The sequence below is a fragment of the Athene cunicularia genome, assembly GCF_003259725.1.
Source record: "Athene cunicularia isolate RWA chromosome 4 unlocalized genomic scaffold, athCun1 chr4_part2, whole genome shotgun sequence".
Lineage (NCBI taxonomy): Eukaryota > Metazoa > Chordata > Aves > Strigiformes > Strigidae > Athene > Athene cunicularia.
Window position 1 is genome coordinate 26,353,485 of NW_020799099.1, and position 23,906 is coordinate 26,377,390.

The 23,906-nt window shown below is 36.8% G+C and overlaps 2 protein-coding genes across 2 annotated transcripts; one reads left to right on the top strand and one right to left on the bottom strand.

The window, feature by feature from the left end:
* Nucleotides 1–1,033: 1,033 nt before the first annotated feature.
* Nucleotides 1,034–12,827, top strand: TDO2 (tryptophan 2,3-dioxygenase). Its single transcript, XM_026847987.1, has 12 exons — nucleotides 1,034–1,300; nucleotides 1,668–1,773; nucleotides 2,896–2,986; nucleotides 3,838–3,908; nucleotides 5,640–5,767; nucleotides 7,392–7,578; nucleotides 8,781–8,888; nucleotides 9,827–9,938; nucleotides 10,063–10,120; nucleotides 10,645–10,724; nucleotides 11,295–11,385; nucleotides 12,568–12,827. Exons 1-12 carry the CDS (start codon nucleotides 1,266–1,268, stop codon nucleotides 12,719–12,721), a joined length of 1,221 nt encoding a protein of 406 aa, XP_026703788.1. The 5' UTR covers nucleotides 1,034–1,265; the 3' UTR covers nucleotides 12,722–12,827.
* Nucleotides 12,828–12,856: 29 nt separating this feature from the next.
* CTSO (cathepsin O) lies at nucleotides 12,857–23,179 on the bottom strand (the record flags this gene model as incomplete). The annotated part of the gene is made up of 7 exons (XM_026847988.1): nucleotides 12,857–15,346; nucleotides 17,038–17,130; nucleotides 17,584–17,747; nucleotides 18,954–19,075; nucleotides 20,551–20,718; nucleotides 21,925–22,058; nucleotides 23,050–23,179. Coding segments are annotated over 7 exons (846 nt in total), but the record flags the coding sequence as incomplete, so codon positions are not given.
* Nucleotides 23,180–23,906: the final 727 nt, after the last annotated feature.

Here is a 23,906-nt window from a genome sequence, read left to right on the forward strand (position 1 = left end):
GAGTGCAACTGGGATGGTGAAAGGCAGAGTTTTCAACATTTAATTATTGATATATGTGCCCATGCAGAGTTTTCACTTTCATCTCTACTTGCCTTCACCCTGAGCAGAGGTATAGATGTGTGTGGTGAGAGGATTATTTTCCTCTGTCAGGTTTTACATCATGAAGAGCACCTTGACCTTGCTTGATGGGTTGCTTCAGTGGATTCCTATTTTTCTTGTGGCTCAGCTTAGTTTTAAGTTAATATTTGTATACACTGACATATGGCATCTGGCTGAGCAGCGTGTACATCCCATCACCCACGTACTGTGTATGACTTTTTCTGTGAGCCAACTACTCTTAAGTGACTAGAACAACTGAAACTACAACTCAGACACCACTAAGTGGAGTAAGTCTTGCAGAGAGCAAATGGTCTAGGGTCACAGGGGCCTTGTAGCTTTGTTTGCAGTAAAACTGAGCATTAACTTTTTTTTCAGAAGAGGCTGGCAGGCAGGAAAAAAGTGCACACTAGTTACATGTTACTTCATTGTGTGTTAAGCTGATGATTAAACAGAATTGAGTAACATTTGTCAATAAATGAGAGTGAAACTTCTGTGTGAGGAAATAAAATTACAAAACTGTCATGAATTAAATCACTGGAAAAATAGCATGAGATGTACATGATTATTTTTAGTTAATTTTCTTAATCTGTGTGCCTTTTCTGAAAGTATGTCTATTACTTAAAATCTCTTAAAAGCATTCAGGCTGACATAGAAATATATTCTCCCTCCCTTCCCCTTCCTTTTCCATGTTTCATTTTTTTGAACTTGAAAGTATTTTGATATCTTGATACAAGGGACTGCAAGTTAAAAACCTACTTTAACAATTTCTGAACTAAATATTGACTTTTTCTCACACTGAGAACTCTCATTGACTTACCCCATACACCAGCCTTGATCTCCAAAGAAGCAACTGGCGGAAACCTTGCATTAAAAAGCACAAAAAGTGTGTGCCACAGGACAATGCAAGTGTGACAGCCATTCCTGTTTTGACTGACTGAAGAAACCCCACAACCTGGAAAGCCAACACATGAACTTATTGACCTTTGTGCCACGATAATTTCTGTACTTATTGAATAGTGGGGATGGGCTGAGGGCTAAGGAGGAGAATTTGGGGGTTGGCCTCAGCCGTGAGGTAAGGTCACATATAAAGCAGCTGCAGCAGATTTGAGAACACTGACGGAGTATATTCCCTGGTGTGCAGCTCAGCGAGTTTGGATCCTGGAAGCATGAGTGGGTGCCCCTTCGCAGGGAACAATTACCTGTGAGTCCCTCATCCTTGGGTTTTGCTTCATAATGTCAGTTCAAATGATATAATGTTAATGTAAAAGATGAAAGCTCAGAGAGGAATTAATGATTATCCACAAATAGACAACTGTAGCTATCACTAAAGGAAAAGAGACTGTGTAAGATCTTGTCTGAGCACTTGTTATTTGACGAACTAGATGCAACGCTACCAGCTGTTAATGCGACAGGAGGTTATTTCAGGTGTATTGTTTTTTTCAAAAGCCTACTTTAGTGGTTCAGTTTCTCAAAACAAAGCATTGTTTGAATTGTAGATGCATCTGTTAGAAAAAAAAGACAGGTACATTCATAGTTCTTCAATTAAATAGTTTATATATTCTTCCTAGATTTAATTTTAACAAGCTATCTTTGGAAGATGAAAAAGATGACAAATCACAAGAAGGGATAAATAAAGCCAGCAAAGGTGGACTTGTCTATGGAGACTACCTACAAGTAAGTTTAAGGATTTCATATTTACTGCCTTGGTCATGCGGAAGGATTGAGCCAGGACCTGTGATAGACGATTCTCACAGCAGTCAGCCAGTCACTAAGACAGGTCTCCAAGTGCCCTTCCTCTATCTGAGCTTTCCAGTGCCCGTCTCAGCTGGGGTGGTGCAGGTGGAGTGTGGGATGGCTTCTTAAACTGCTGGGAAGCTGGATGTTTGGGGGGTTTTGGTGGGGAATTATTTATATTGGTAAACCTAAACTCTAAAGTGGTGCACCACAAAAGGCTTTCTTTGGTCTGACAATCACCACTTGGCAATTTTCCCACGTCAGCAGGCCATGTACAACTTCCCCGAGTTATTGTATGAAAGCGCAGAATATTTGGCTGGAAAAATATATTGCAGAAATCTAAGGGGGGGGGGCTGATGACTAAGGGGAACACAAAAAAAACCTCAAAAAAAACCCTGCAACAACTAGAAGTAGTTAAGAAATAAGTAAAAATAAATTGCCATAAGTAATATAAGAATCCTGCCTTTTTTTTCTTTTTGATGACAGCATGAACTGAAGTGAGCGGAATTACTCTGTGCTTGTGAACAGGAGACTGATTTGTTGATATACTATATAGAATCTCGCAAAGATTTCTTTTAAAACAGCTATGATTAGATTGTAAATTTGACTCAGTAAAAAATTAGTAATGCCGAACTGAAATAACTAGTACAGCCTCAAATCAGAGCCCCTGTGCAAATGCTGTTGCATGATTACACAGAATTCTACTATAGGAACCCTGTTTTCATGGAGCAAAACAGTATAGTTGTAAAATCTGGAAAACATGCTGGATATTTTGTTTTCTCTTCTTTTATATAATTAAAAAGATCCTTAAAATTATTTTCCAAACTTTATTACTTGGGGTATCTAAATGGTTCATTTTAGACAAGATTTTTTTCAAAATTAAAAAGTAAAAGTGATAGCTGAGACCATTTAGTCTATTTGATGCCACCTGGAATATGAGGCCTTTATATATGTATTTTTTTAAAAAATATTATCCTTAAATATTAGTTATACACAGTAGGATTACTGTTTCTAACAGCAGAATTGAGAGCTTTACAGAACAGTCTGATCTTTATTTTTAAGCTGAACAAAATATTGAATGCTCAAGAACTTCAGAGTGAGAAGAAAGGAAAGAAAATCCATGATGAACATCTTTTTATTGTGACACATCAAGGTAAGTGTTTGGGAGGAGTTCAGTGGTGTTCGACTGGCATTTTTGAGACAAGGAGTTACTCATTGCTGAAACAGACAATATACAATTTGTTCTCATTTTAGACACAATCACTACAATTGCTCTGTCTTTTATCTGCATTTATATTTGTATATATCCCTATATCATTTGTAAGGCTGTAATCAACTCTATCCTTGTGAAGCCATAAGTATAACCTTTGGATTTGGTAATCCAAGATTTGGATGGATCTGTTTCTGGAGAAATTAAGGTGGTTAAATTCTTTCCCTGTCTGAGTAATAGGCTGCTATGCAGTTTATTGTAGGCAAATTTTATATGTTGGCTTGTGCCTTCTCTGAAACTTCAATTCAGTTCTAACCATCCAGAGGCTGACTAGAAGCCATCGTTCTGGTTATGTTCTTCCTAACTGGTAGTATCTATATGTTCTGCAGGCACTGGCCTAATGATATTTTCCTGTTATTGACAGGAAAAATGTAGATGACATAAAGACTGTAAGCAGCTCTGGAGTTAGCTTTTATTGGAGTATCAGACGTAGATTTTATCTTTCCTCCTTTTGTAATGAATGTTCTGTACATCAAATATTTGATGTGTAAAACATGCTTAAAAAAATTCTGTCAACATTCTTGACACTAGATTATTTAGTGTAATAGTTTAGGTAACGAACAGCATGTTGTAACAGGTAATACATTCGTGTATCAGCATGTTTTTGCACACCAGCAGTGTAAAAGTAGGCTGTTCACTTCAAATCAAAAGGTAATAATTTTACTTCTTCAATGCTATGAAAAAAAACCAAAGTAATGTTGAAGTTAATTCTAATGATGCCTTTCTTGTTGCAGCTTATGAACTTTGGTTTAAGCAGATTCTGTGGGAAATGGACTCTGTGCGGGTGATCTTTCAAAATGGCCATGTAAGTTTAAAGCAAATATTAATTTTGGGAAAATGCAGCACTTCCTTTTGCCTCCTGCCTTCCAGCCTGATATGTTTGGGTTTACTAAAGCAACATGTGCTCTTTTTTTAATAACAGCATCCAAAAAACCCCAATGAAATTTGGCTGAGTGGCTCTTACATCTTGATAGTACAAACATTTGGTCAGCAAAATCATATTTCCTCCTGAAAACGCCTTTTGCGTAGATCATTCTCCAAGCCCAGTTTGATTGGCCAAAATATTCTCCTACTCTCCTACTAGTACTGAATAACAGCAGAAACGAAACTTGGGAATATTCTACTGCAGAAAAAGCATGCTCAGAGACAGAACTGGACACCAGAGGCCTCACAGGTTCTTTTATGTTGAAAAGTCACTTTTGCATTTGTTCAGTTTTTTTGAAGTCTACATACTATATCCTTCCATCCAATATCTGCTATATGAAAGGAAAACTCTTTTCGGTAGTTGTTTATTATTAAATCCAACAGAAAAGCAACAATCAAAATCACAGTGTACAATTGTATGAGAACTTCTGAAAATTACACATACAACAGGAATGTTTTGAACATCTCTAAACATTTGCCCAAAGCTAACCACACTTCTTAATAATCGATAACAAAAGAAAACTCCTGACCTGATACTACATCCACAGAAAAAGGCTGAATGCATGTAATTTGAAATACCTTGAATAATATCATGAACTTGTATATACAAAGATAATTTGAAACTAGACCAGACTGAAAGAAGGAACCTTTTTATCATAATGTCCAGTGAAAGTGTTCTCTGTTGTCCTCCACATTCGTAATTTTGTTGGCTTTTTCGTTGAACATTATATCAAATTATAACTGATCAAAAATCACTTCTTAAGCAGAATAATTTTTCTTTATTTATTTTTGTGAAAAATGAAACATTGCTTATAATCAGAATTTGAAATGTCAATGTTATGGTTATATACACAGCCAGGTGATTAAGGAAATGGTTATCATCTTTCATTTTTGTAGTTTGATTATTTCCTGGTTGCATGCCCAGGTCTCAGAGAGATGTTTAATCTCATTGAAACTAACGGGAATTTTAGCAGACTCCTCTGCAGACAAAGTGTTCAACTTAGCCAGAAGAGAGCTTCTGTGTTTTCAATTTAATATTTTCTGTTTCCCATCAGATGCAGTTTTCTCTGTTTTCCTCTGCTTGCTAATGTACATCTCTGATGAACAACTTTTTAGATGTGCTCTCTTGCTGATCTCTCAAATTATTCTGCTTCTCAACTTTTAAGTACTTTCCACATCTGCCTTGTTCCTTCATAATAATAGAAATGATTATAGAAGTGATTATAATAGAAATCATAATATAATTATATTATATATCATTCAAGTTATAGTTGTAATCATTGGAAATGATCATGATATAAATTATTTTGGTCTGGAATTTAATATCTGGTCGTGACTTCTATTTCCATCAAAGATATAGAAAAAACCCTACCCCTATATATTTGCCCTAGTTGTATCATCAGTCAGAGAAAAACAGATTTCAATCTTTGAGAATTATCGTTTCAGTTAAAAACGGGCTCTCTATTTAGTATGAGATTCTGCTGCTATGGATTTCACATGGAGAGGACTTGAGAACCATAGTGATGTTCAACAGTGAAAAGACCTGAAAAAGATAGGTAGGATATAAAGAGAACACCATTCTGTCTGTTTATGATATGTATTTTTCCTACAGGTAAGAGATGAAAGGAACATGCTGAAGGTTATCACTCGAATGAACAGAATTTCAATGATTTTGAAATTACTTGTCGAACAGTTCTCAGTTTTGGAAACTATGACTGCATTGGACTTCTTTGATTTCAGGTAAATACTTACTGTTCCTGCACAGTAATCCAGGAGCTGGTAATTCCCATCCTTAGAACTGATTGTGAATTTTGCATGTGCCCTGGCAGCTGGTAGTACGTGCATCATTCAGCAAGGTGAGAGCATACCTTAGAGAGGCAACCCTGATATTAGAGTGCAAGGGTCAGTTAAGAAGTTGAGCATGAGTCCAGCATGTTCTGCAAAGAAGTACAAGTTAATTGTTGATGTTTATGTGTGGTGCTGCTGGATGGTTTCAGAGTAAAAAGTTAAAACAATAGAAATAGCTCACCGTTCGGTTAACAATTTACTTGAAACTTACCACTGCACAGTTGCAGCTGCATTCTGTGGCAAATGAGAGAAGTGCTTGGGTGAGAGAAATGCACTTTCCGTAGATTATCAAACCGATATTTCAGCTGTCTTGGTTTGCCTAGTGCTTCCTTGCTTTGTGTTTTCCGTGGGTCTGCAGCGCTGGGGGCTTCAAGTGGCTGAAGGAAGCATTACTGTCTCTTCTTTTTCCCCAATACCTTCTGTTCTCCACTAGCTGCCCAATGTATTGCTGGGCTGGGTGGCTGGTAGCACTTCTGCCTTCTGCCCAGGCTTTCTTTGGGATCCCTTGGCTTGCCTCACTTCTCCCATGGCATTTCTGTTTCTTCCCTCACTTCAGGTAGGTCCTTCCACTACACTACCATGTGTGAAAGCTTCATCCACTGTCTCCCTTCCTGTTCTTGTTCTGGTTGTGTCATGACCTGTCTGGCTTGTGACCTCAGTGCCGTCTAGCATCCACTTCTGCATTGTTTTAGTAGCCTTTCTTTTCTATCCTTTAATGTTCCCTAATTAAAAAGCACATGAAACTACAGGTTTGCTTCTCTTGGAAGTCTGAAACATCTGTATCATCTAGCGTTATACTAAAGCAGAGGAAACCCATCTGTTTTGACGCATTCTTGATTCTGCTTTTTAATAATATACTCTCATTTGATAAGCAAAAATAAAATCAAATCAATGGTCTGTTTCTGCCAAATCTTATATTTGCAATTCAAAGTGCATTAGAATTATCTAGAAATCTGGGATTTCAGATTACTTTTATTAATATTTTTTTTCAGCATGGTCACGTTTTTTAACTCTGAAAGAATCCCATTATTGAATCTCTCAAATGAAACCCACTGAATGGTTTTCTGAATATTATTCTATTGTATACATAGCAATTATTCTGTATAACAAGCCTCTTTAAAACACATTAATTGGCAGTTTAATAATGTGGAAATTTTTGTCATAGCTATTTGGGGTGAAGCTGCTTATTCTGTCTGGAAAGGAAAGGATATTCACTGACATTTCCTCCTGTACATCACACAGACAAAGCTGCAATTTTAAAACACAGTACAAACATAAGTGTGTGTCTGTATCTGTGTATATACCAACAATATATAGCTGGAAAATTAAATGTTATAGATACATAGTAGTTGCATTAAAATAGCTTGTTTTTCTTAATTGCAATCATATAAAAATGCTGATACCTATTTGATATCTTCAACTGTGAAAATATGTATTTTTTCTATTTTATGGAGAACCCCATCACTGTAAAATAATATCCTGCATTTTTATATCTTCTTTTCTTGTGTTCCCAAAGATACTACCTAAGCCCAGCCTCAGGTTTTCAAAGCCTTCAGTTTCGCTTGCTAGAGAACAAAATTGGTGTTCCCCAAAGTCTGAGAGTCCCCTATAACAGAAGGCATTATCGTGATAACTTCAAGGGACAGGATTATGAACTACTGCTTAAATCAGAGCAAGAACCAACGCTACTGCAACTCGTGGAGGTAATAATGCTTCACTCTCCTCCATAGTGACAAACTCTTCTTCTTTGGGAGAAACAAGCATGCTGACAATTTCCAGTCAGTTGTGTTTTGGATTCTTACCAAATTTTGTATGAGAGAGAGTTAGTCATTAGTAAATCAACTGATTTTTTTCACAGCTTTGCCTTGTCTGAAAAGTCTGACTGTTAAACTAGTAAATTGCATTGCGGAAGTATGAGTCTAGAATATAAATGTACTGTTTCATTCACATTGTTTTTCATGATTATAAACCCTTTTTAGAAGAAAAAAAATATTTCCACTGTTAGTGATGGCTATTAGAGAGGTTAAATAAAGAAAAGGAAAAATGACAACACAAAATGGAAAGGAGAAAAGATGTTTAACAAAGGTTTCATTATCACTTTACTTGATATAATGACTCTGTCTCAGAGTTATGAATGACTCACGGTAATTTCTTTAACTCCCTTGTCGTTTTTGTACACAAAATTAACATAACTTTCTAAAGAATAATGCAGTATAAACCTCAATAAAAGCATCCATTCTGATTAGCCCTATCCATTTGTCTAATGACACCTGATACAGTGTTAAAGAATTTTCTCTAGCTTTTCTTCATTTAAGACTTAAAGCTCTTGTATCTTTCAGATGAGAAGGAGATAAATTAAGTGATCTCTAAAGGGAGTTTGACCATAAAGATTAGTATTTTTTTCCTCTCCTAATTTAATTTCCATTATTACAAGGAAATCAGGGAGAAAGCTTTGCTAACTGCCAAGGAAATTTCTGTCTTGTATCATCACATATTGTGGTGTAAGTTAATGACAGACTGGTTGATCAGTATTCAGCTTGTCTGACATGAGAAAAACTGGTCCTGTATCTTCTGGGATTTATCTTTACAATTATCCTATATATATGGAATAAGATTTCTTTCCTGTATCTGCAAGGGAGCTGGTTTTAAAGATACTCTTAGAATGAGAAAGATTTTGTCTTCCAACACTGGTCATTTAACATGGAACCTGTGGGTGTGTTTGCACAGCACCATTATGCAGGTATAAATCATCTACATGGACATGCTCACTCCAGCAATAAGCACCTCTACAGAATATTAAACCAGAACAACTGGTAGCAGTGTAATTTATGTTGCTATAACCTGTAATTCTAGAGTAACGCACTTGCATGGTTAATGTTTGAACACATTATCATTATTATTAAAGGCATGGCTGGAAAGAACTCCGGGACTCGAGGCAGAAGGATTTGATTTCTGGGGACAATTTGAAGTGAATGTTTTAAAAGGTCTAGAAGAGGAATTCGCCTTGGTGCAGGTACACAGTGATCTAGCTATAAGCAAAGACAGCTGGAAAAATGACATTCTGACAGGAATTTGACTTTTAGTCCACTCACAGTTTCTCTCTCACTTCATTTAATCTTCAGCAGCCTCTGTCTGCAAGAAGCAGAAAAAATTGCAAATTTTTCAGGAAACCTGGATAACTTTGTAATTTGACATCTAAGATGGTTTAAAGCATGTGATACATGGATGATTTTGATTGTGAAAGGCGAGGGATAGTATCAATGGAATGGTTGAACTTGAATTTATTGAAACTGCAACTTCCCCTTTAGTTAGTACATGCATCCACAGTTCAGAGTAAACACAGTGTTTAGGCCCCTGAGCTGCGGAATACGGAGTGTCACTACAAACAGCCCATTTCGATTTAACGGTATGTGGTAATCTGCTGCTATGTGATCATTTGAATTGCACTGGAAAATAAACACAAGCAAATCCCTGAATATTGTAAGACCTGTAGCTTTAAGCACATTTTTAATGGAAAAAACACCGTAAGAATTAATCAATTTCCTGAAATATCTGTTTACAACTTTCTCACTTATCTAAACCTTTTTATTTATACCCGTAGCTGTGCAAGGATGTCTTTTCCTTGAAAAGAAATAATAAAATAATCAGACTTCAAACAAAGTCTAAGTGGTTTCAAGGCCTCTAGACCAAAAGAAAAGTGATAAGCTGCCAGTTTGTTTGAACATTCATTCATCTGAATTGTGTTGACAGCTATTTAATTGTACATTTTGTGGTAATTGTGTTTTTTTAAAGGACAATGACTCATCTATCTTGTATGAAAAAACAGTTCTTATATTTAAGAAGTAAACTTACAGAGTATTTATGATGAAAATAGAAGTTATATCGCTGGTCATTCAAGTGCTTCATTTTCCCTATTGAATTCTAAAACAGTTTTTGTTTTAAATATCAAAGGCCAAACCAGAATCAGAAGAAAAAGATGACTTATTATCTGAATTCCAAAAACAGAAAGATGTATTACTTTCATTGTTTGATGAAAAACGCCATGAACACCTGCTTAGTAAAGGTACGTTGTATTTATATATGTCAATATGCACTTTTAATTTTTTATACAAGATATATATAATCACATAATAGCATTAAATTTGCAGAAGAATCAGTAACAAACTAAGGACACTTGTATTTTGCAGGAGAAAGACGACTGTCTTACAAAGCACTGAAGGGTGCCTTAATGATCTATTTCTACAGGTAATGTTAGAACATATACCTTCAATGATTACTGGCAAAAGGAAAGGTGAAGGTTAGGGACAGCAGCAGAGTTTATTTAGGCTAGCATATGCCTTGGAATGTAATGTAGTCCAATCCTCCACAAAACCCCAGATTAGTTAGATCCAACTGAAGGTCAGATTGGGCTGCTCAGGGCTATGTCCAGTTGAGTTTTGAACATTTTCAAGGATGGAGGTTACAAGGCCTATCTAGACAGCTGGTTTGTGTCTGACCAGATGCTGCTCATCAGATTGAAACTAGCAAATGCCTTGTTCGAATTGTTCAACTAAGTGTCCTAGAAAGATTAGAGTATTTTTCCAAGTATGAGGGAAAAGGCACAGGTTGAGACTTACATGGCAGAAGCATTTGTCAGAATATCTACTGACTTTTCCGTAGTAATTTAGGAAAAATATATGCTAAGTCACTATTATGCATTGTTGAAGCGCTGCTTTGAAAAATACAAAATATCGTAAGAGGTCTCATTGTCTTCTCTTTCATTTTCCAAGGGAGGAGCCTCGTTTTCAGGTTCCCTTCCAGCTTCTTACCTCCCTTATGGATATTGATGTCCTCATGACCAAATGGAGGTGTAAGTTTCACTTTTTGACAGTTACACTCCCTGCTTGAGATGCAAGTAAATTGTTGTTTCACCCTCTTTTAGATAAGTTATACCAGAGTTTTAGAACTGAGCTTCTGAGTTCATCCTTTAGGAATGCCTTTTTTAAATTTGTAGTTTGGCCAAGATGAACAGCTTCTTCGGTGATCATTAGATATGTAGGTATAGCTATCACTTCTATGACATGCTTTAAGTTAGGTGAACAATTTTATTTAAGGGACAGGTATATATTTTCCAATGTCTCCCAAAATGCCATCATGACGTCTTCATATGCAAACATTCCTTCTGCTCTATTAGGAGTTAATTCTGAATTCACAGAGCATAATAATGTATAATTAGTGTGTTCGTACTGTATTAACAATAATTTTGTATTAGTTGACTGAAGAGTAGCATAATTAACTCCTGCATTGCTGAAGACCTAGTAGCTCTGCATCTCTGCAGGGATCTCTGTGTGATCTTTAATGTTTCAGCAATGCACCTTGATGTGACGCTTTGGTTATATCTTAACACTGAACATATGCCCTGTCCTTTTGTATTCCTTAGATAACCACGTCTGCATGGTGCACAGAATGATTGGCAGCAAGGCTGGCACCGGAGGCTCATCAGGCTACCAGTATTTGCGCTCAACAGTGAGGCAAGAATAATGTGTTGACCCCACTACCTGCAATAATGCAGTTCACAGATACTCTAATGCCAGGAGACAGATTTCAGACAGCTCATCAGAAGCCAGAGGGCTGTTGTTTCTCTCTTGAGATTCTGTCATTTCCTCCTGGCTGTTGTACATTCACTTAACAATTGGGTTGACGTATATAAATTCCAAGCCTTTTGGGGCAAAAAGAACTCCTTTTGATCTGTCATGCAAAGTGCCACATAATATTGCCAAAGGATCTAGCAATAAAGTTAATCCTGCATTGTTTAGTTTGTGTGCAAGCTAGCCCAAGTTAATGAGGTGATACACGCTGGAAGTGACTCCCAGCTACTGTGCAGCTGAGGACAGTTTCTTTATTCCTTAACATGACCTCTAACTGTACAACCTAAACTACTTCAATTTAGGATTGAATATATTCTTAAAGCTGATAGTAACTAATACTCTCAGGCTGCACAGGCAGCAATCAGAAACGTTTCTTTCTGCTGGATGAAGCAGAATCCTTAAAAGGGATATTTGGGGCCTGAGCACTCTCTGAATGGGTAGAACTTTTTTTTACACGAAATCTGAGGATTCAGCCAGTTAGACAATTCACGCCTTTTAGCTGTAACTCTCCTTCAGTCCTGAACAACATTATGTCAAAAAAGCACAAGGATATTTAGAACATCTTCCTCTAAGAGGACCTGCTTTGAGGTTTGTTTTCAAAGAGGTAGCTGGTGAATGCCATGTATGGCTGTGGGCAACTATTCCCATCACAACCATTGTTAACAGAGGGGGGGAACAAAAAGCCACAGATTGAATTCCAAGATTAAAGGTTCACTGTCTTTTTCAGCAAGCCTTCTCACACTTCCTTAATTTCAGGTTAACATTCTTCCTAGATAAATTCTACTTGCTATCTACAAGAGTGGAGGTCTGGAGATTATAGCCCACATGTTCTGCATTTTCAGAAGATAGATGTGACTATAGCAACCATATTTCCATTTTGAGTCTAATCTGCTAATGCCCTAGAAACAGTTAGGATTAGATTTTTACTCTGGAATATTCAGGAGGAGGGTTAGTGCAGAAAGCTTATTAAATAAATAAGAGAGACCAAACAGTTCCTGAGGATTTTGAAATTATGGCCTTCTATGCCAATACCACAGTATTAACTGTTCTGATTGTCTTTTTCAGTGACAGGTACAAGGTGTTTGTGGATCTGTTCAATCTTTCGACCTTTCTAGTGCCAAGACACTGGATACCAAAGATGAACCCAACCATTCATAAATTCCTTTACACAGCAGAATACTGCGACAGCTCCTATTTTAGCAGTGATGACTCTGACTAGCCTGACTTTCTAGACTGGTTGCTGTAAAGAACTGCAGGACTTTCACCTCAAGCAGTGCTGTCCCTACGATATAACAGCTATTCTCAGAGTGTGGGTGTGTAAATATGTATTTTTTTATATATATATATATATATATATATATATATATGACAGCTGTGTGAATAGTATGATCACCTTGTGGAAGAAATTTAATTGTTTGTAGAAAAAATAATCTATACTGAGTTAGCCTATACTAAGACTAAAATGATACCCCAATTCAATTCAACTCTTAGCTGGCTTCTTCAAACCTACACCTAGAGAGAGGGAGCAATTTATACAGAATTATCATGATCATGTCTTATTTGTACATATTTTTGTATTTGTTTGCCTGATGTTCATTATTAATTTACTTCTAAGTTGAGGACGTTATTGGTCTCATCACCTTCAGAAGAATATTAGTTTCTGAGCTCTAGTGGAATTTCAAAGAAATTTTGGGTTAAGATAGAACTAAAAAACTAAGTCCTCAATCTATAGAAACCCAACTGTCTTGAACTTCCACATATATCAAGAATCATGTTGCTATCTATGTGTTACATGTGAATGTAAATCCCTTAACTTACTGTTAAATAGCAGATACAATACTTACTTTGCACTTTCAATAAAGCAGTATTAAAGCTTATCTTTTGTTAAGTCCTCTAAAGCAAGCATAAAGTTCAAACAACAGTATGACATGCATTTAAAGTCTTTTTTATTTGAAATATTATTGAAATAAGTATAAATTGATATGTAATAAAAGCAAGGCAGATTTCGCCATAGAATATTGATAAAGCTGTGTCATCTTCTCATTAGATGGACTCTCCTTGTCTTTTTAAACACTTCCCTTGGAAACACACATATGCTGTTGGCCTTAATTTCTGGCGAGTTGCTCTGTATCTTAGCACTTTGGGTACTCATGCCTGGTAGTACCACCTCAAGAACACTGGTGGAACATCTGAGTTTGATACTTCTACAACAACAGGCCAGTTAGGAACTTTGGCTATTGTTTTCCAGTTACGGAAGAGTGCTATTTGTGGTTTGTAAACTGCCAAGGAAAGACCATTCCGCAGAAGACTATAAGCCTACAGAATGCTTCCCCTTTTGGTGATCTAAAGTTTTCAGCCAGTAAATTCAGGAAGTAGCAAAACATTACACTCAGTCTTCCTTTCATTTAAAATATTAATGCTTAAATAGAAGGACTAAAATGGCAATACTTGCAATAGACAATTATGAACACTCATTGCATTTGTCATAAAAAGGTTAACACACACTGATCTATTAACATCGTAAAGTAATTGTGAAAATTGCATAATTGCTTCATAGTAGTGCTTCATAAAAGACACAGGTAAAGCATTCCATATGAAGATTCAGAGTATTTTAGAATTACAACTTTGGTTGTAAATTCTAGTTACATTTGCCTGCAACTGCAGTTTTACAGGTCAGCAAAGCCAAAGCCCTTTTTTTGATTCCCAGAAAGTCCTACCTATGAATTCAATTAACGTAGGGAAATTTAACACCCACTCTACTTGGAATATTCTGTGATTGCTGATTTTCTGAAGCTGGCAAATAGGTATTATCAAAAGCCACCCTCACAACTTTTTCTATAATAAATAAGGTTTTAATTTGAAACTGGCTTCACTGTTAGTCATGAAGTCGAGAAGAGAGAAGGTATGGAACTGATACAGTTCTCGAAGCACAGAAAGTCTGATTTGCAAACACATACATTCTGCCAGGACACAGGATGTTAAACCTCCAGAACTGCCTCTGTTTATCTAAATACAGTTATTTCTTACTTTTCTATCCACCTAACAAATGAAGGCAGAAGACTGTGATATTCCAGGCACTTTCCAAAACATGCTCTCTGCTCTGAAGAGCTTTGAAGTTATATTTACCCAATAAAAGTCTGAAGACTGAAATTGAAGGACTGCAGCACTTCAGAAACAGGGGGTGCTCAGGAAACAACTTTGACTATCCATTTCCCTCCTTTATTCTTCTAACTTTAGACAAAAAGTAGGATTTCACAAAAAGGAGGAAGACAAAATGTGTGTGTCTGTCAGAGGTACTAGAAAAGCAAAGACAAGCATCAAAGAATAACAGAATATTTTCTTCCAAATGCCCTTCTTCCCTACCCAATAAAAGCAGACCTAATCATGGTTCTTCTTAGTGATTCAATTCTACTCTGTCATACTATTGATTATTTGATCCAAATTCCTTGTCATTTGTCATCACTTCTTTCCTTGTAAGATCTTTTTACAGAGCAGTATTCAACACCTGGATAGACTACACACTTTACAGTTTCAATACATCTTTGTAACTTCTTTTTGGGTTCTGCAGTTGATTCTATGTCTTCTCATGCTGTAAGAGATTCCAAGTCTTCTTATTGCATGAGAAATTTGATGCGCAACACACATTCCAAAAAAACATTTTTAAAAACTCCAGCCAACACATTCCTGTACCGTCTAAAAGTAGGAATTGCCCTTGCAGCGATTTCTTATTTCAGAAGATGTTTGTTTGAAGTAAATCTTCATATATAGTGTGTGTCCAAATGATACTTGGGGTCTTTGGCCAGTAAGTGTCAAACAAATACTGATGAAACTGTATCTGCTATACCTACAAATGAAACGAAAATTTTTAAAATAAATACTGGAAGTGGAGACTTGCCAGAAATAAATTCCCAGAACTCATATTCATATATTGCCCTCTCCCCTCCACGCCATGACAGCAGATGAACTGCTGGGGGGCAGGGAGGAGGCAGGGAATCAGCTGCAACCTTTTATGTCTTCCTTGCCTGACACTGTTTACAGTTGAGATCTAGTCTCTTCCTTCCTCTGCTTTCATGTTCAAGACTTTACACCCTATCAGGATTCAGCATTGGTCCCATCTGGGTGCTGAAAAGCAATCTAAATCTTGATATCCTCTTCCCTTTTAGTAATATGCATTAGCAGTGTACAGACAATAGAAAACTATGCAGCTCTGAAAGCTCACCAAGAGACTAGAGAGCACAAATTCCATTACAAGACACATTTTTTGAAGACTTGCACACATACAAACACAGAACAAACTAAGCTTTTAGTTATGCTCTATTTTGTATTGTTGTACTCCTTCCAGTGCTAAAAGCAGTCTGACTACAGCCTGTTAACAGACTCTTACACCCTCAAAAGTGGTACCAGAGCCCTTCTAAATCAGAAGACAATAACTGTTGGGGGGAAGAGAGCAACTACTGCCCTTTACTGGATTGTTCTTGTGTAGCACACTACAGAAAATACAAAAAAGCCTGCTTTTTGAGAGAAAAGATTTCGAAAATAACACATCTGTTCTTCCTGATCATCTCTACAATTGACTTGCTTTAATCATCACTACTTCTAAATTTCTCTTTCCAAATAATTTTTTTATACAACAAGAACAAAAGTTTCAGCAAAATGGAAAAGCTATGACTGGATACATTGTCCTGATCTTTACTGAGTGCAGGCAAACTGAATATTATCTGTTCTTATTTGCAGATGATTTACATCATCACACACCTTTTATAATGACCAAGAGCTACTGTGAAACATACACTGAAGGGAAAGCCAACAGAAGACCTCCAGTGTTAATCTAACAGACTGAAATTAAATGGACACACAACGTTTACTATCTAGTATTCGAATCCCAGCAATTTGGCTCAGCAATCTTTGTTGGTAAACAGGAGCTTCACCTGCCTTACCTCCACATCCAGCAACTAACCTACATGGATATGGATAAATATGGATATTTAACCTACAAAACCCCCTCAAACACCAAGAAAAATCTCATGCAAACAGTAAAAGGGTGGGAGATGGAACTAGTACTGAAAGTATATGCTTCTATCTTACAACTAGGTTACACAATTCCCAAGCACAGGCAGACCTGCCTTCCATATTTGTTTGCTGAACAGCCCAGAGATAATTGCATCCACCAGACAAGGACAGCAGCTGTTTTACCTACACTAAGTATAGCGATGGCACTAACCTAAAACCATGACACATGACTGTGTACTTTACAACACCATTACCTCTACATGGTAAGGTACAATAGTACTTTTATTTGTTATGCCTTATATAGCTTTACCTTTGCATGGTGTTTTCAATCATTCAACTATATGACTTGGTTGAACTAGCAGCTGCTTTATTTATTTTTCCACCTAGACTCATCTAACCTCTTTTAAAACATAGCAATGATTTGTATTTCCTTGTTGAGGATCCCATTATATCGCTTTACTTACATGCAGAAACATATCCCAGCACGTGGCCTTTACCACTTTAGTTATTTTTTGTCAGACTTACCACAGACATTGCCGCCTATCTTAACACGAACATAGCCGTCTATTCCCCAAGTAGGCCCCCAAGAGTTCTGTACAATCCAGTACGGGATACTACCTGGAAAAGACATTTTCATAAACAGATGACAACATGGGATTTGGGAAGCATAAAAAACCCCTTTGAACACTCTACAGAGTTCATTACCATTTTAATATCTCACAGCTTCTGATAGTTTGGTGATACGGTATAGTGAAACCTACTGCTGTTCACATAGAGGACAGAGCTAATATTCCAGTGTTGAACAGACTGGATATATCCTCTGCTAGCGTAAAGACACATATAGCCATGTTCTTGACTTTACAAGGAGAAGTCCCACAGAACTGAAGGAGCACAGACAAGAAGCATTCTTCTCCTGGGATCAGGCTGCACTCCCAGAACTGGTGAGACACCAAACAAAACAGCTGTCAAAAAACGACCCAGTCCTGGATTTTAATCACTTGCCCCAGAGGAGGCAAGCTTCAAATAAGAGAAGAAAGACAAAACCTTTAAGCTCAGTTGATGAAAACGCACCTGTTCTGTCAAAACCAGTGATAAGAACAGCATGATTTGCTCTTCCGCTGGAGCAGTGATATTGTATGATCCCACCAAGATAATCCTGCCAGCTAACCGCATCTACTGTTACAGCCAAAGGGCCCCACTTAACAAGCATCTTCATCATTTCTTCTTCTTGACCTCTGTGAAAGGAGTAATAAGGCCAAGTGACAAGTTAGGACACTAAAGCAATTTGAGGTGGTAATCTACTTGTTCAGTACGATTTAAAAAAAATCAAATAATTAAACCATTTCCTCTGAGTTCTACACACCACATAACATACATCAATGATTATACATCTCATATGCTACAACACAGTAATACAAATACAGGGCACACAGACAATGGTAAATGTACAGATCCAAAGATATGATGCTATTAAAAAGAAGCAGGTTTCTGGGTCGAGTCATGGGGCAACGGTGACCACTATGTACCATTTATACACCACTTATCAATTAAAAACAGCTTTGGACAAATCATTAGTCTATATTATTATTTCCCATTAGTTTATCAAACATACAGAAGTACCTCTTATAACACATAGAACAATATACCAAAATATGTATCTCAAACATAACAAAACACAGGACATTTCCACTGTCAGACATTTACCATTAGAATCCTCATACGGTTTTACTTATGTAATATACTGGAACAGGAAATCTTTATCACTGCATGATATGTACAACAACTAAATTTGGCAAATACAAACTAGCAAAGCTATAACTGATTTTAGTTACTTATATCTGGCAGTAATTCAATCCCTAAATCAAAATTATAGTTCTTGTATTTTAACTTCAGTATGCAGCTGTATTGTACTGATAAAAATTAGAAAGAAACTTTCTTGGTACAGAAACCTGAAAAGCTACCAATTGTCTTTACAAAATTCAGTTCACTACACTGTTTGTAAAGTCATGAACTGGAGGAGGATGTGGGTGGGTTTGTAAATGGATGAATACATCCCAATTTTTTCAGCAAATTCCAGTTCCTAATGGTAGGATTTACCATTTCTGATACTTAAGCAGTGCAATGTTCACAACATATATTAAAAACTGTCTCAATGTTCCAGTTTAAACATAGCAAATTTAACAGACCTGATTTCAAGACACAAACTTAAGCTTTCTAATATGAACAGGCTTCATGATGGCAGGGTTGAATGGATTCATTGTGGCAAGCCTAAACTCTCAAAAATGTTATGTATTAATTCTTATCCAGTACAAAGCTACAGAACTGATGCAATCAACATTATAACCTTTGGCTGGTCAATGCACGATTGGCTCTAGCTTACTCCACAGTTACTGAACGCAGAAGGAAAAGTACAGCAAATAAAAAGAATCAATAGTTGCTACCTGAAGTCATATGCAGCAAATCCTGTTATTGAAACTCCAAAATCTGAGTGACCAAAATAATGGCACAGTCCTGTCTGAGCTTTAAAAGCATAATCTGAATCTCTCACAAGTTTTACTTTAGTCTGCAAGAAGATAAATGAATGAAAATTTAATGCATTTGACTTTAACACTATGCAGCTCAAAACACACTGAAAATGACTCACTCCAAATTCAGTGCTCTTAGTGAGATTTAGAAATAAGAATGTCATGTTTGGAATAAGATATTTACTATCTCTAGTTTCCTTGTTTGTGGAGAAAGCTTCAGAAGGGATTCAGAAGTCTTTAAATAATGAACAAAATTTAAAAGGTATCTCTGGTTTAAACTAGCCTTATGAGCAACCTCATCAATTTCAAGACACAGATACTATGCATTCACTTAATGAATGACTATTCATTCTCTTTCAAATGACATTCGCACACAAAATTATCCTCTCATTGGGGCAGTTGAAGAACCATAAATATCCCAGGAACAATTATATAAAATACTAAAATTAAGTCCAATTCTGCTATTACCATCAAATCCTCATGCTAGTATACAATGTTTTATAATGGCTGCCACAGTACAAAGTCCAGTTACCAATCTACTGCATCAACCTTTTATACTTTTCTTATCTTCTGCAGTACAGTATGTTTATGACAGTGTCTTCTCCAGCCTAATTTATTTGTAGTCCCTCTGTTGCTGAGCAAGAGAAAATTTTGCTTCAGAGGAGTCCAGATGAATACACTTTTTCTTGAAATGCAAACTTAAACAAGTTATCTAGACTGTTATGAGCTAGGATTATATGAATCTTCAGGGGTAGAGTTACAGACTTTATTAAAAAGGACAATCAGGGGTGGGGGTGTGTTTAAACTTAAAAAAAATAAGGGATTCTTCTTATTTTCTTGTAACTCAAACTGTCGTCCTAGGGAGTGCTTTTTATTTCAAAGACATTAAAATGTTTCTGCTTATTATTAACACACATTCTGCATTTTTCATGAAAGTTAGGTACACTTAAGTATCTGCATTTTCATTGTTTTGGGTTGCAAGTGAAACAAACGTAAACCCAGTCAATTTTATTTCGAACTTCTCCACACTTATGCATGATTTTACAGTGTTTGCAACTGAAACCATAGAAATTTGAAAGCAGAAACCCTCAACGTTCTTCCTTTTGCCCAGATGCTGGTGCCTAAACTGGACACTCAAATCCACAAAATGACACATGGATAACTGGTTCCTCCTACACTGGTACTGTATGTCTGCAGTTCCAATTGAATTTAGTGGAAATAGTGTAGCTTTCAAGGAATGTTATTTTCAGCCCCTGTGGGTTGATTTGTTACATTCACAAGAACATATATGGACCATAAAGTTCCAATCAAGTTTCAATTCTGCTTGAACAAACTCTCTCGATTCCAGACTAAATAAATATGCGTACATACATACACACACATGTATACACATACATTAAAAAAAAAGTCAGATGAGCTGTACACTCCACCTTCCCCACCACTTTTTCCCAGTAAAATATAATGTTAATATGAAAGCTAAGGAAGGGTTTGAGATTCATTAAAAGTTTCAAACCTGGTTCAGCCAGCTCAAAGCACTAACAGTGGATCCTCCGCTGCAGCCGTAATTATTGTACGAACAGTCAATAACCTGCTGTACGCTGAGTTCTTCCAGGTTATTTCCTTTAATTGCATAGGCAGACTCTATACCACCCACAACACTAAAAGCCCAGCAGCCTCCACACTGGGAAGGGAAACATGGGAGAAAGACAAAGTCAGCTTTGTTTTAGAAGCCTGATATAAAAACTAAAAAAAAAGTCAAAATGGTATTCTAATGCTCTTCCTTTACTACATCACTCTTGAACCTCATTTTTAAGGCAATTAATACAGAAATGTAATCAGTCATTTAAAATACTGAACTGTTTTTTTCCCCTGTACTGGTCTCAAAGACAGAAATGCATTATGGGTGTCTTATTTTAAGGAATCCTGCATTGTGGTTGTCTTATTTTAAGGATTCCTTCCTGATTTATTTTTGCCTTTTAAGATAGGTCTGAGGATGCTTTTTACTGTGAAGTTATCTCCTTTCTTAAACAAGTATTGAGGCTCAGGATGAAATTATTTTTTAACCACATTAGTTAGAAAGTTTTTGAAAAGGACACACTTTAGGAGAGAGTCCACCACTTTCTACAGTCTGAACAATTTTATAGAAATAAATTACAGTTTAAGAAACTGTAAACTGAAAGTAAACTTAAAAAAATTCTTACACAGTAACTGAATCTATACTGCAGATCTAGGCTCTTTAAACTGTAGCATTTAAAACAGGAAGCAGAATTTATTCCTAGGCATGATCCAGGTTACACTATGTGAAGTACAGAAAGGAAAGACATCGAGGATTTAACAGCTTGTTTGTTTCTTACCAGTGACCATAACTGCTTTGGGATAAACTGTAATCATGTGGGGTCTGGTTATCTCCCTATCACGAATGCATCCTCTGAGATGTTCAGTGGTAAAGATACGGATGTTGGCCCGCCAAGGGCATTCAATCATGAGGGAAAACCACATCAAAGGCTCTATACCCATCCAGGTGAAATAGGGTAGGAGATCAGGCACTGAACTTACCTCAGTCTCTTCAGAAAAATACAAAAAACACCTGGTGCAAAATATTTGCAGACTTAGTTAACTAGATCAAAAAATGTATTACATGCAGTTTATAACTGCACAATTTCTAAATGCACAGATTTACATCTCATGCTTTTAAATCTAATCCACTTTTCATAAAATGCTATGTAACTTTGCATATGTTCAGCCAGCCATACTTGTGCCAGTGCTCCAAGGAGTCTTGAGGCAGTGCTGCGCCCTTCCAAAACCTTCACTGTGCTCTACAACAGACCTGCTAGAACTGTCTATGAGCAGTGCTTGAGAACCAGGAAAGGAAAACACCAGGACTTACTGTTTTCTGATTTCTCACTTCTGCAATGACTTTCTTGTCCCTCCAGTCAAACTTCTTTGGCAAAGGTTTTTCCCATCCCTTTGGCACTTTTCTGTATCTGGGAAGTTTGTGAGGTATGCTTCTTAAGTAAATAGCTAAACACAGAACACAAATATCTATAAATCTACTAACTAAAAAAACCTCAGAAGAAACTGTTTCACTAGAAGCCATAGAGGTAACTTTGATCTGTAGTTACAATGATGAGATTACATCTGATTCTCAAATCCATAGGAAATGCCTGTATTTTAAAATAATCATAATACTCCAGAATGAATGTAAATATTCCTACCATTCTAGAAAAAAAACACCCAGAAATATTCCATGTAGGGAATGGGGGTAAAAAGCATGAAGATTTACTAAAGCTGATCAATAACCATTCCATAAAACAAGCTTTGTTTGAAAATTTTCACAACATTTTACTTACTGGAAAAATATTACTTTTAGTCAGGTAAGAGGAGAATAACATAAAGATTCTGAAACACATGCAAATTGCTCGTTTTTTTACTAAAAAACCCCTGCTTAATTATTTAAAAATAAAACGGGTGTGAAATCCCCCAATGAATAGAACATATAACAGCAGACTTTAACAGCAAGAAGGGAAAATTAGGTTAGGTATCAGACAAATTTTCTTAGGGAAAAAAAGTTAAGCATGTCATATTGCTCCTGAAAGTCATAGCTATCATCATACAGCCACAGACCTGCAAGCACTGTTTGGATTGCAGTCAATTTTGTCTTGGGGTAGGGAACAGGAACTTAAGAGTACTCAAGAACCTTGTCTATCTTCCAATTTTAAAACTGTTGCAACTGAAGAAGCTTTAAGGCCCAGTGAGAAGAAAGGAGGAAGGGAACAATGGAGTAAATATATATACTAAATCATATTCAGGCTCTGGGCAATTCAACCTTGCAAGACCAGAGAAACATGAAGAGGATTTTGTATCCTTCAGAAGCACTTACAGTTTGGAACCAGACATTGTAAACTATCTGACTATCAGAACTGGAAGAATCTGTAAGTGTGAAAGACACAAGGTTCTGGGAAAGAATAAGAAAAATAACAGAAAAGGTATTAGCAGCAGCCAGAAAGTGTACCTTTGAACTCTTCAGGAAACAGGTGAGAGAACTGATTTATTCCATAGAAAGCAGTTGTATTATCTTTTGATGGTGAATTCAGTAATCTAATTCTTTCAGCACTTTGCTGAAGGGAAAATAAAAAAATAATTTGTGTACATTATTAAGGTAGCAGTAGTGACAAAACTGTAAGAACAGAAAAGGTTAGCAACAGTAAGCATGAACTTAAGATAACAAGACAGCAGTTCATCTCAGATTCATTGTGGATCCCCAGCAAACCAATATGAAACTCATTAGGCTAATTTCAGCTCTAACAAAGATACCAAAAAAGCATTTGTTAAATGCACTGAGGGTAAAAAATTGATATGAGACAGGCAAAACAGGCAAGTTGAGAACACATTGTGTCAAACTCATCTGATGCCCTTCTTTGAGAGCACAGCAAACCTTGTGGTTCAACGACACATAAAAATGTCTTCAGATAAGAGTTAATCTTATCTTGCTTTATGTCCTTATAAAGCAAAAGAACAGTATAATGGTCTAAAGATGTTAAAAAGCCTAACTTTAAATTATCAGGAATCCTAGATCTCTGAAAAACATGTTTTGGACCTACAAAAGCAAGACAATCTGGCACCCCCCTCCCCAACTTCTTCTGCCGACAAAGTTCAACATGAAATATAAAAAACTTAACGCCAACTTCTGTGTCTTCTATGAAGACTTCAGGGCACCCCCCCAGCAGAGGGCGGCTGCGGGGCACCGCCACCCGCGGTCTGACGGCCACAGGCGGCCAGCGACGCCGCCGGGACAGCAGCGACCCCCGCTGGCACCGCACTCCCGGCGCCGGCCCTCAGCCCCGGCACCGCCCGGTACACCGACACCCG

What these genes read in the sequence shown, in the direction of transcription:
- TDO2 (XM_026847987.1), top strand. Translation starts at nt 1,266, where the DNA reads ATGAGTGGGTGCCCCTTCGCAGGGAACAATTACCT. An exon ending in TTGGACTTCTTTGATTTCAG is followed by an intron (nt 5,768 to 7,391) that starts GTAAATACTTAC and finishes GTGTTCCCAAAG; the next exon opens with ATACTACCTAAGCCCAGCCT. An exon ending in TGAACACCTGCTTAGTAAAG is followed by an intron (nt 9,939 to 10,062) that starts GTACGTTGTATT and finishes TGTATTTTGCAG; the next exon opens with GAGAAAGACGACTGTCTTAC.